This window comes from Drosophila serrata, unplaced genomic scaffold (assembly GCF_035046125.1).
Source record: "Drosophila serrata isolate PLE 108 unplaced genomic scaffold, ASM3504612v1 contig_272, whole genome shotgun sequence".
Lineage (NCBI taxonomy): Eukaryota > Metazoa > Arthropoda > Insecta > Diptera > Drosophilidae > Drosophila > Drosophila serrata.
The window spans coordinates 9,582,859-9,596,320 of record NW_028257170.1 but is presented as its reverse complement, the minus strand read 5'-3'; the positions used below and the strand labels follow the sequence as shown (position 1 = coordinate 9,596,320).

The 13,462-nt window shown below is 36.8% G+C and overlaps 2 protein-coding genes and 1 long non-coding RNA gene across 4 annotated transcripts; 2 read left to right on the top strand and 1 right to left on the bottom strand.

Annotated features, from left to right (window-relative positions):
• Nucleotides 1–33: 33 nt before the first annotated feature.
• On the top strand, nt 34–7,378 carry LOC110190260 (adipose-secreted signaling protein). Its single transcript, XM_020960625.2, has 2 exons — nt 34–306; nt 5,807–7,378. Exons 1-2 carry the CDS (start codon nt 282–284, stop codon nt 6,319–6,321), a joined length of 540 nt encoding a protein of 179 aa, XP_020816284.2. The 5' UTR covers nt 34–281; the 3' UTR covers nt 6,322–7,378.
• Nucleotides 4,644–5,599, bottom strand: LOC147643545 (uncharacterized). The gene is made up of 2 exons (XR_015271887.1): nt 5,341–5,599; nt 4,644–5,200 (listed from the first exon to the last, which is right to left on the bottom strand). It is a non-coding gene; the product is annotated as an uncharacterized LOC147643545 (long non-coding RNA).
• A 49-nt stretch (nt 7,379–7,427) lies between the features above and the next one.
• Nucleotides 7,428–8,986, top strand: LOC110190258 (uncharacterized). Of its 2 annotated transcripts, none has more exons than XM_020960621.2 (4): nt 7,428–7,694; nt 7,765–8,001; nt 8,055–8,254; nt 8,314–8,986. In XM_020960621.2, exons 1-4 carry the CDS (start codon nt 7,428–7,430, stop codon nt 8,603–8,605), a joined length of 996 nt encoding a protein of 331 aa, XP_020816280.2. In that variant the 3' UTR covers nt 8,606–8,986. The 2 variants fall into 2 exon arrangements, with proteins under 2 accessions (XP_020816280.2, XP_020816281.2); XM_020960622.2 differs by having other exon boundaries at nt 7,434–7,694; nt 7,743–8,001.
• Nucleotides 8,987–13,462: the final 4,476 nt, after the last annotated feature.

Genomic DNA, 13,462 nt, shown 5'->3' with positions numbered 1-13,462 from the left:
AAAACGTTAATATACAGATTTGAATTTTGGATTAAAATCGATTACAAATATATCGATATAGGTAGATATCGCGCTATTGCCACCTCTAATAATGTTTATTTTGTTATTCGTTCGTCGTCTTGAAAACTATTTAAACGCGCTTAAAAATATTAACTGAAAAATATAAAAATTAAAAGCTAATCAACAAAACAAATCGCGCGTTTACTTGAACTGATTTCTGAATCGCCTGCATTTAACTTCCCACCAACAACAAGGACATACCAGATAAGGCATTGTGCAAAATGTGCGACGAAGGTGTTCATCTAGGTAAATTGCGGAAAGAATTGAACGTATTTTTTGGCTGTTTGCACAAGTCATTTGCATAGCCATTAACTGGCGTTCTAATGTTCAAACAGAGACTCTCTCCCAGTGCGTTAAAATACCATTAGGCAAAGCCGGTGGGTTCTAGACTTTTGTTGATAGGCGGGAGGGGTTGAGTGGCGGGGATTTGTGAGAGATTTTCTCTTGTTTAATTAAAATGACAGAAAAAGTTGGCTAAATTTAGCGTAGAGACAGGCAGGCACTCGAGAAAAAGCGTTGCCTTTTGGCCTTTGGCTTGAATTCGGGGCAGCTGCATTTTGGATAAACATTCACATGCATAAGTGGGCTACACTTGGAAAAATCAGATTGTTTTAGGTCTTGAAAGTGTTTTTCTATTTTAAAAATAGTCAAAGGTTCATTAAGATTTAATTGTGAACTAAAAACTAGTCTGATGAAGGAAACTTTATAAAACCAAAGATACTAAATCTGTATAAATTTTTCAACTATATAATGACATTTCTCGCAATGTTTACATACAACTGTATGAATATGTATTTTCCCATTTCCTTCCCATCTTCTTTGTACATTTCCTCGCCTTTCGCCAATGCCAATTGTTGTTCTCTGACCCTCTTCCTGATTTTCTGCCGCAATATTAAAAATAATATTTGCTCATGGCCAAAGCTAAGCCAATTTTGCTTGTCCCACACCCGCACAACACACACACAAGCACAACAACTGTCAACCTTCAACACCCACCCACCCACAAAACGACTCCCCCACGCCCCCCTTTCAGAAATCATTTGACATTTGCCGGCGGAATCGATGATTTTCCCATGTTTGCGGCGATTCCCGATTCGCGTGACTTAAATGGGGTTCGCTTATCTTTCATTTTTTTTTTTTTTGGACGGCGCTCGCTGAGAATTTTTATCAGTGGCAGTTGAGCCAGTTGAAGCGTTCTTAAATTGTCTTAGATTAATTTTTATTTATGATCTCCTGACAGGAGTTAATGAATTGTGTGCCATAAACACATGGGAAAGCACAAATATAATTTCCATTTCGTTGTCGTATACATACGCTTTCATCAATTAGAGCTTATCACGTTTTGGAATTCAAGTGGCAAGCATATTGTGTATATTATGATGGGATAATATTAGTTCCATTATATGAAAGTATTATCTATTTGGTACACAAAATATTGTAGTACTTGAAGCTACATTTAATTTCAGTGACCAAAGCGTAGTATTAGAAGAGTATTCAAATTTCTTAAGGGGAAAATGCATGCAAATTGTCGTGAGTTAGCACTTGATGATATTTGTTGAGCGTTTCCCAAACAATCCAATTGTGAATTCATGTAGCGCCCCGACAGACCGGAGATTAGATGTAGTTTCAGCGCCTCCAGCCAGCAAGACCAACAGGCAGTCAGGGTGGCGGTTATAATGAAAACGATCCCCCCGGTCCCCATTGGGGCTAATTAAATTGCATAGAACCTGAGGCTGCTGCTGTTATTGTAATCTTTATTTTGTATTTTTTTTTGTGTCGTTGTGTGATATGCAATTGTGCAATGCACATGAGTCCGGGTCTATTTATAGCGCTTGGGGACTGTCGGGCAGGCACGTTGTTTGGCCTCGTTGCCCTTGCTGCTTGCTGCTTGAGGGAAGACCACATAACCGAAAACACCACCCAACCACCCAACCACCTAGTCAGCCAACCATCCACCGACCCACCGCACCACCCCACCACACCGAGGTGTTCGTGATTGATATTTTGTCTCGTTGGGACACGGACACCTCCTACTCAATTGTTTTGATTCGAAAATTTCGAAAACAAAATTTACAATATTGTTATGCATGTTTGCAGTTTGTCGGCATTCCCTCTCTATACCTCTCCCTGGTATAATAAATAAATATATTCTATATTCGATTTGGCACGTACCGCAAATGGATGCCTTCTTATGGCATCCCCCAACAGCGATTCCGGTTGGCACCTGAATTAGTTATGGAGCAGACCCACAAGTACATAGCCTTCGTCCAACTGCTCAGAGTTAGCGTCACAGCAATAACAAATGCATTCAATTTGAGCTGGGAAGGGAATTGCATAAATCGGATGGAGAACTAGCCACTTTATAATCACATTTTGGCAATCACAAATGGGGGTAAAAATAGGTAATAAACATGGAAAACAACAAGGTGGAGTCAAGCACCATAACTAATATACTGAGGATTGGAATATGTACAGATTGGAAATTAACTTAAATTGAGTTTTGAGTTAGAACATGCTACAATATTTTATAAACAATGGAAACAAGGCAACTAAACTTTAACCTATTTATTCAAATAGAAATAGATACAGATTTGAAATTAATTATAATGAAGTTGAAAAGTATGCTACAGAATATAATGAATGAAGATTCAACAAGGATGGCAATGGATGTAGTGGCTTTAAATCAGAATGGGAAAAGATTTTAAGCAATTAAAAGATATTATATATTTTATTAAATAAATTGAACAATGAAAGCAATGCAATGAATGATGCAGAGTCATATGAGACATACCGAATTGAGTAAGCAAAGGATTTGAAATCAATTAAAATTGTGTCAAAAAGCATTCTACAAAATGCTGCATGCATTTGGAAAACATTTTAAAAGCGATTTCAGAACAATATATGTACATATATTCCATATCTTATTGAAGATGCTTTCCCCAACAAATCCTAAACCTTCCTGCCTGAATTAAGCCGCAGATAACGATCATGGATCATGGCTTTATACCCTCTGATTTTATTCACTCAAACATGGATTGGCTTGCCCCCATTTGCTGGCATTAATTTAGAAGATATTCGAGCAAACGAACCAATTGAAATACATAGAAGTGGCCAACTAGAATTCAATTGGCAGACAATCTGCCAGATATGCATCAGATAATTTCTCGACATTCATACAAAAATTGAGGAGCCCCCAAAGCGAGTGCGAGACTGGCAAGTGCAGAGGAGATGATGGAATCCCAAAAATGGTCGAGACTCAAATTTGAATTTCTAGCAATAACTGGGTGCCGCAATCGATTGTGAATTTCCATTAATGGTTAATCAATTGTGATTCGATTGGAGGGGCACGTGAGAGAGTTGCTGCTTGTCTGCCAGATTTTTGCGTGACATTTATAAAAAGAACAATTCGCCTGCGACGAAGATTCTCCGCATTGTGTGACCTGGGACCTGGGAGCTCGCCTCCATTGTTGAGTCGGGTTTAAGCAGATTAAGCTGGATTACGATAAATTGCTTACATACTGCGAATTAAGGAGCGACCGGGAAATTACTTCAATTTCGCATTCGGCAGCGTTAAAGGGAAATAACACAAAAAAGCTCAGGAAATTACACATAAATATCTTGTCGACATTTCCTCAGCGCACTAAAGTGCAAAATTGAATTATGACGTTCTGCTGAGCGGCCAAAATAAACATCAAAATAAAAGGGGAATGGTCAAAGAAACAACAAGGGGAAAAAATTAATGATAAATGAAAAACAAAGATCAAGCATTTGGCGCAGACATTCCAATTGTGGCGACACCACAAAACTAAACAAAATATCATTTTAAAAATACCAAACAGCCAGGCAAAACGTTTCAAAATCATAGCGGAAAATGTGGCATTAAATTCGTGGGAAGAAAGTTGAATTAAAAATAGATTTATAGTTCTAACTGGTGAAATGGATCACCAACTACACTGACTCATTAAGTAAAAAAAGGGAAATTGCTATGCCTAAGAAGGAACAGGTTCTTTTGATTATTTCCCTGTAATTTTGTTCTGCTAAAAAACCATTAAACATACAGTTTTAGGGTACCTTAAGCACTGTCAAGCGCTCTCACATTTATGTGGAAATGTTTTCCAATTTTCCTCACAATTGCCGCTGGCAGTGCCATGACCAATCCGCCAAAGGCTTCTATTTATAGTGAAAGACTCGATTTTTCCGGGGCCAAAATGAAATATGGCAACAAAAGAAACAACCTCTGTGAGGCAATCGCATGATTAACTATACGACTATTTAGATTATGTGTTTCATTTCATTCTGCGAATATGATTAAATGTCTGATTAGAGGCTCGTTAAGTTGTCAAAATTTTAATGGCTGCATAAACATTTGTCAGCAATTTGTTAATTGCATTGCAAAACGAGCATTCTATTAAAGTGCTACTTAAATTTTCAATGCCCCATGCCGGCAATTAGAGCGATTTGGTTACTAATCCCTGCTAATTTTGCTTGTAGTTAATTTATATATAGTGGGGATAATAGTTATTATTAAACCACGGTCATCTGATGCCAGTTAAAGGTGCTAAAATTAAACAGGGAAGTGACTATTAATATTGTTATTTTTTGGGGTTTTTATTAAAGTTATTTTCTATAATAGATATTGCCCAATTCAAGGGCTTATTGTTTATTCAGATAATTACATAACATTAGGTGCAAGTATACACAAGTTTTCTACCTTTTCAGTATAATTCAATACAAATTTCTTGATAAATATATTCACTAGAATTCCAATTCATATTCCTTTAACTTTAAAAATAATTTAGTTGCTGAGCAATTATTTTTGTTTTCAATTTTTCATCTGAATGGTTTCTGTTCAACAAAGAATTCGACAGTTTCTTTTTGATATTTCATCATTGTTAGCGCACAATTGGCGTGTTGGCAGCAATTAAAATCCTACATAGTCAGCAATGAGTTTATATTTATAAATTCAATTCCATGAATCGCAATCCGCCTCCGTTTCTTTTTGGAGGAAGAGTAAGTGTCAGCGGGAAATATGACGCTTGAAATCACAGAGAAGTGCGTGCACTTGGTCCCAATTGACCCAATTTTAATGCAATTTGAGCCCTAAGGAAGTCCAGGCAGTTTCCCCCTCTTATTTTCTGCACTGTAATTAGAAAAAAACATTTATATTAGAATTTTAATTACTTGATTTAAGAGGATGTATACAAAGTTATTACTCTTTCTTCTATGTTTTTTGAACAAGAAAAAATGTTTAATAATTAGTAAAATTAAAAAAAATTTAACCTTCTGGCTTTTTGTACAGTGTAGGAACGTCGGAAGCGGGAGTGGCGCGTTTAATTACACGCTTACACGCAATTTCCGCGGCAACTGCCGCTGGGGGAAGTTTACTCGAGGCGGTGTCGCGGAGACCTCTGTTTGCTTGTTTGATTATCTCGGAATACTTATGTTTATTACGGCAATTTTACTCGATTCCACCTGCCGCCTGCACCCCCTTGACGGCCTTTAGCCTGCGACTTGTTTCCGCGGGAAGAACATTCTTTTTAATTCATCCAATCTTGTTTGTTCAACAAATAGGACTTTCAATTAAGCACTGTGTACATTTACAAATTGTTAAGAATGCAAACAGCTAGGTAAATCTCCGATCTGTTAATAACAACAGAGATGGATTTAAAATTGTAGTTTCAGAATATGATTAAATATTAATTAAATTACAAACAGAATAGTAACGTTTACATCTTACCCTTTTCAGACCACCATGTCCACTTCGATGCGGCCACGGTGAAGGATGACTTCGAGTCGGATAGCTGTGTGACATATCAACGGTCGGGAGACACGATCGCGGTTAGCCTGGGCTTCCTGCAGATCAACCATCGCTACCTAATCGACCTGAAGCTGCCGACGACGCTGTTCGGTGATGCGGGCAAGCAGCTGCCGGGCAGCAAGTTCGAGCCGGTGGTGAGCGCCACACCGAATCTGCATTGCCGGATCACGGAGTTTGCGGGCACCAAGCATGACGAGCACGACTTCTTCGAGATGAAGATCGAGTTCTTTGCGTACAAGGAGAAGCTGCTGCGCGAGGTACTGCACATCGTCAGCTCGAGCAATTCGAAGGAGCTGCTGCAGCTGGTGATTGCCGCCCGGGTCCTGGGCAAGGGCAAGGGCACGCCCATGCTGCGCACGGGAATACATTGCATCGGCGTCGAGCGGGATGAGGATGAGTCGGAGGCCTCCGATTTTGCCGGCTTCGAAAGCAGCAAGCCCTAATTCGTTTTCTTAGTTAATTGCAGAGATATTTGCGTAGTTCTTAAGTGCAGCGAAGGCGTAACGTTAGTTATCTATCTACATAGCAAAACAATTGTGTAAAACTCATTGAACATTTGCATTTACATTTAGGCTTCGGTATCAGTTTCAGATTCAGTTGTAGTTTCAGATTTGTTTGTTGTACTTAAAAGTTTGTAAATTACCCGAGTTTGCAGTGACTCTGGTTAGGTTACCAGGAAAAGGTGTACGTGATTTGTAGCTTGAGTTTTACAAACAGTTTTATGACCCATCCACCGTGTATTCTAATTAAAACCTATTTGCATTTGGACATTAAATTATATGACATTCTGAGAACTCTGCTTCCTTCCCATCGTAACGTTTCCAGGCAAATCATTTCTGCATTTTCCCCTCTTAAAAATATATTATCTTTTAATATATTATCATTGTCAGACTAATTAATTGACATGAACTGCGATAAAGAGAGTCAATTTATTATTTCACCTGGGGAAATTGTTAATTTTAAATGGTTTCGAATTACATTCATTGTACATACATAATATCATATATACCTAGAAGCACTTTACTCAAAAGTATTCTCACAATTTAATTCAAATAACTGAAAGAATCATACACACACAGACCAAGCTGCAAAACTGTTTTTCTAAATGTGTATAGAAATAGAAAAATAAATAGTGGCCAGTCCCAGATGCAATTTATTGTGTGACCAATGCGAGGTGCTCGTAACATGGACCACACTGAAGCATTAACCGACTCAAGATATGTAATCCTTTTTGACTAAAGTTAGCCCACGAATAGGGCATTTTGATAATCTATTCATGTTGATAATATTTTGCACTGACGAATGTATAAAAATGGGCACCGTAAGCGTAACTAATTAGATTTTATAAATTTAATCGATCAATAAACCGATCAAAAACAAGGTAACCAACTTATTGGAGCTCAATATAATACGATATACTGTAACGCAGTCTAAGTTTAATATCGAGTAGGCGTGCCGTTGTCATGCCGTTAATAAAAATCCGTTAAATCACACCAGAAAGTAAATTTTTAATTTTAACTTTAACACACACACCTATTCCCGAATTACCATGTCACTGTCGGAGACCCAGGAGGAGGAGCCGTTCCCGATTAAAAGGAAGCTCACTTTGCTAGATCTGCCATACGATGTTATTGATATTATATTCTCGAAGGTCGACTTTCGCCACCAAAGGTATTTACGGGGCGTGTGCAAGGAGCTGAGAGAGAGCCACACTCGCCACATAATGCACAAGTACAATTGGTATGTGGCACGTTTTGCCTACCAAAAAAAGCAGAAAGATAGCACTGGAGACCAGCGCTTAAAAACCCTGCTGCAGGTAAACTATACATATTTGATTGATTATTTTGCTTTATATTATTATTAGAAATTTTACTTGTCACTCACAGATCATGGACGGAACTGCCAGAAACTTCCTGCAGGCGGGCTTAGAGTCACAATATGCCAGCAACATACTTTACTTCTATGAACTCAACTCCATCGGCAGCCCTTCCGTCATATACGACTTCCTCTATCGTCTACAGCTTGGCCTGGAGGACCCACCCTTGCCGGGGGAGGATCCGACAAGGATGAGTGTTCGGGATCTTCGGATTATCTACACGATTGCACTGTTCAGGCTCCTGCGAGTGGGTATCAAATGCCGTTCCTTATATCCCATTAATTAACCGTCCATGTTTAGGTATTTGAGAACTTTCGGATCGTGGAATCGGACATGAACATGATGCACTGGCAGCTCCTTGTGGAACTACCCCATGTCTTTCTCGGCGTGATGGACGAACGGAAGGTAAATCTTCGCACCTCTAACCGGAATAAGCGAATCGGATTTTTGTCCATTCTGGCTGAGATGCTCTACTACGTGAAAAGGAATCAGAATTATGGGTAAGGAGTATCTCCATTGTAGTTTTTATATAATATCTTCTTATTTAATCATTTTGCAGCGGTTTCAAGGATACCGGTAATGTGGTCTACACATATGGCATTCAGGCAGGCAAACTGTTCAAAAGGAAGCCACGCTTAATGATCAAATGCATGGTGTTGGCCCCAAAGATATTACTCAATCTGCTGCAGGATGTCATAACCGGAAAGGACGTTACCAAGAAATCATTCCAAGTGCCAGTGGATGCTACATTTAGAGCTAGGCTCGAAGTAAACAACAAGCCAGAGAAACGGTTTTTTGATTATGGCACAATGCACATAAATATTTTTCATGATAATGAGACTGTAAATTAGTTTAAAGCTCTTTTAGGTGTTTAAAGTATTTAGTCTTTTGATGGCCGACGTTAATAGCCGAAAAAAATAAGTTTGGTAAAGAAATAATAGCATTGAACTTGTGAATTTTAGGTAATGATTATAAACACGATTTGATTGATAGTTAAGATTGGAAATAGGCAACAGGCAATACCGCAGAGATAGAGACATTTTAGGTTGATATATGTACATATATGTAATATAATATAATAGCTTTATCTCACTTGCATAAATCGCCTTTGAATAGGATTATAAAATTTCAGCAAGTTTCATATTTGTGGATGCACTCTGTAAATACTAAGTAGATAATCTTTTCGAGACATTTAAACATTTGAAATAAATTGTAGTCCCCATTTAATCCCACATTCAGGCATTTCGATTCGTAGAAGGAGGGGAAGTACAGAAATATCGTTTGATAAACAAAAGAGATAATTTCCCTCTCGTTGTCTTGGCTCTTACTCTCTTTAGATTCAAAACCTGAGAGCGGCTCTCTGCTCGAGACTTTTCGATTTCTTAGCTTCGGGCAGTGACTTTCTTACAATATCATTTAAGCGTGATTTTCTGAGCTGCAAAGACGACACAATTCCCATCGGCTAAAACTGCAATTTCTGGACAAGATGATGACCTGGGAAAATAATAAACAATTAGTAATTGGAGTAAATGTGGTCATCCTATTAGCAGTTGTGTTAATCGTCTGGTGTATTTTAATTAACAAAGATTCATTGATTGGGTCTGCGGCAAAGTGAGTGATTTAATACACACGAAATATTTTAACTACAATGTGGCTAAAAATAAACTATTTCCAGTGACTGAGATGCCGACTGCATCGACCACAAACAACGATTTCGCATTATTCCGCATCACTTCATAGTTACAACATCACAAACCCACAATAGTTGCGATCAATTGGTTGTAGCAATACAAAGCGATGATCAAGTTGCAAATAAAATGAAATAATAAAAGGAAATGTGATGTGCTTTCAATTATTTCGCTGCTTTTAAGTGTTCTGAGTGAAAAATTAAAGATCAAATAAAATAGATGTTATGCCAGTGCATAAATCCAGAAACAAAAACATACAATTCGATAAAGTAAAAGTTTTGCATTAACAAATTATTTGAATATCGAGCAAAAACACCTTCTAAAGCTAGAAACACACGATGCAAACAATTTGCAGCAAGTTGAAAATAATTTGCAGTAAAAGTTTGCACAAATGTTTACACCTATGCAAATATTGCAAGAAAATTTCTTGCTCCAATAAATTTTTGTTTTGCACGCAAACTTTTGCATGGCTATTTCGTGCAATATATTGCGTTACTGTCTACACGTGTTTTTATTTTTTATTGACACTGCTTGCAAGCAGAGCAAATAACTGTCGAACTATTTTTTTCTTGCGCTCTCGTTGCGAGCACAACCGAAACAGTTCATACTCTGTCGCTCTCGCTCTGAGCAAGAGACTCTTGCTGTATTCTTTTATGTTTTCTGTTGAAAATTTACCGTATTTGGGTATCGCATCGTTTCTTTTACCTTTCCTTTATATTCTTTGAATGTAAACAAAGATTTAAAAGTGGGAATATCAATACATAGTGACTCTCCATTAAAAGACATAATCAAAACAAAACGTGCGGTAGAAATGTTCGAAACAGAAATTTCCCCGCCTTCGACTTTGCATTGAAATATTTCGAAATGTTTTATGAATAAATGTAAAATAAGCTTATTTTCGTTAAATTCAATATATTCGCTATAAACATACATATGTAAGAAAAACAGACATTTACTGACTTTTAATTTTATGGCCAGTGCACTATGTGTTATTTGACCCGTTTTAACACAAATATATATAATTTATATTGTATGGATTCCTATTCATAGAAGTTCTATCTGCAAGGGTATATAAACTTCGGCGTGCCGAAGTTAGCTTCCTTTCTTGTTTTTTATTATTTTTGTTTAACTTAAGACTTATTAACTTTATTTCCTGTTTGAAACTTTGAATGTAAAACTGAAAATGTAATATGAATAGGTGAATGAAATGATTAATTCCTAGTGATCGAATTTCAATCTGCAAGGGTATACAAACTTCGGCGTGCGAAGTTAGCTTTCGTTCTTGTTGTTTATGCTATTCTTAACTTTTTATAAACAAAGCTAAGGGTTCTTGACTCCACTTTTCTTTGTATGTGTACTAATAAACAAGATTTAATTTATGTGGAAAATATATTGAATGAACCAACTGCAACCAGAATTCTTTAAGGCAATCGCAAAAAGATTAGTCATCAAACTTTGGATAAATAAACAATTAAAGAGAAAATCTGAATATCACGCGATAATTGAGTGCAATTGTGGAGAGGTCATCCGAGTTAAATGCTCCGTCTTCCGGTTCAACCCATGTCCGTTTATTTATGGCGAATTAGATGGATTTTCTATTGTTTATGTAAGTTATTATGTGGTCTGAATAAATTGAAAATAGCTTATTGGTGTAACTTCACTTATGCACTTGAAGTTATTTTTCTAAATTCGGTTTCATTTATACAACTAATTAAAAGAATTAATTATGTATTTGATTTGACTCAGCTTAATAAGTAGTCCAAAATGTATATACATATGTACATTAGTTTTAGTTAAAACTGGCCTCAAAATGTCAGAATGAAATGTTAAATTTTATTTAACAAAAAGATAAGTAATTGGAAATACAAACATTAGTTGTGTATTTTGCGTACAATTATCCCTTTATTATTATTACTTATATTAAGTTAAATTAAAGAAAAAGTTTCAATCAGTCACCGTCGATTGCTCTTTAATTTCGATGGGTATTAATATGTGCGGAAGAGGGAGGCGCAGTGCCCCGGTCGGGCCTTTTAAACGATAATTAAAATGCATCAATTTATTGCCGTGCGCCGTGCGATGTGCGAGCAATAATAGCCATTTAATAAATATGCTCAATCAATGCCATCCCGCTCGCAATGCAGCCTCCCATTCGCGAAAATAGCGAAAAGAATTGGGGATACAAAATATTTGCTTAATTAAAGTAATTACGGTTTCATATTTCATGCGGCGTGAACCTGTAGCTGGCCCAGGACCAGGACCAGGACCATGACCAGGAGTTCTGGTTCGGTCTGGGCGGTAATTACGTTTTGTCATAAATTTAACATTTATTTTAAAATGTCATTAAGTACTTAACGTGCGCGGTCCTTGTCTACTTGTCGCTCTGACACTCTGACACTCAGCCTTTGTCCTAGAACTGGATTTTTCACTTCCTTTGAAGGTTTGTAATCATTCAAGTGGCCAAAACAGAAAATGGAGGCTAACAAATGCACAGTTTTTGGTAGTGATGGGAAAAACATTCGACGTATTATTTCAACAGTAAATGGTTGGATTTTTAAAATAAAAGCAAAGAAATAATTGTGGAATGAAAGAATATGTTTAAAACATAAAAATGTAATAGCCTTTTGATTTTATTAATAAATCACATGATAATATTTTTCCTTATTTCTGATTTAAGATTATACCTTTGTAATATCAACAATATTAATTAGTTATTAATTTGAAATTTTTACTTTTTCGTATTACTCTTGTGACTTTTGTTGTTTCCAATAATATCTGCAGAGGTGCCTGCAATGTAAGGATAAAAGTCTTACTTTGAGTCTGCCAAGGATAATGGCTTTTCCATCACTGTTGGCTGCGGATCTATGGACACATGTAGATATGTGTCTGGAGATGAATGTGGCATGCAACAAAAGGGGAAGTGTAAAAAATGAATGCAGGGGAAGTGGGGCGAAATGTGACAAGAGAATCCAACAGCAAAATGAATAATGTAAATACGCCAAGTGTACAAAGTTTTAATTGTTATCATGTTTTGTTTGAGCGCTGTTCCCTCTCACTCTACTCTGTCTCTCCCTCTCTCTCTCTCTCTCTCTCTCTCTCTCTCTGTCTAGCACTTATGCCTGCTGCCAAGATGCATCCATTTACGCTTGGCCAAGTTTTACCATACATTGCGCATACGACACATTGGTCTCTGGATCTGGATGTGGATGTGGAGTGGCAGCAAAGTTTCCATTTTGCATATGCGCCTCGAGGCCCTCTGTCATTTCGCTTCTGCAACTGAAATTGGGGTGCTTTAATCCACGTTTTATTCCTGCACATATAAACTACTTTTTAAATCGGGGAACCCCCCTTTGTTTCAAGGGATTTGCTGGGTGCTTTATGCAGAAAATTCGTCAGTCTTAATTTGAGTTCTTTAATATTTTTTTGTTCTGTAAATTTATTACCTTCAATTATAGAGCTAGAGAAATTATTACTTTGAGTTTTGCTTTTATCTTTGGCTTGTACAATCTTTAAAGTATTTAAATAAAGAAATTTAATTTACATTTTTACCGTATATATTTAGCATATGTAACTTTTCTTCGAAATTTATTACTTACAATTTTATATTGTCTATTTTCTTTTTTATCTTGACAGTCTAAATTATTTAAGGCTTTGATTAAAATACCACATTTACCTCTGACCATTCAGGGACATTAAACTTGAAATGGAATTCAGAAAAAACAACATAACGCTTGATTCCCGCAAGAATAAACCAATTTTGTAGTCAATCTCTTTTATTTATATTCGTAAATTTATTACCTCCAATAAATTCTGCTCGTGACAGCCTCAATTATTTAAAGTTTTGTTTAATTTCAAACGATTTGCTTTGACCGTTTAAGGCATTTATGGCTATTAAAGTTTAAAAATGTTTCACTTGCAGTTGATTTGCATAAATATTTAAACTTGTTTAGCTTGCATAAGCATTTTTGGCTCTGACTTTTGCCACGAGAGTCCAGTTTTCCGGCTTCCAGCATCCTGTGGCTT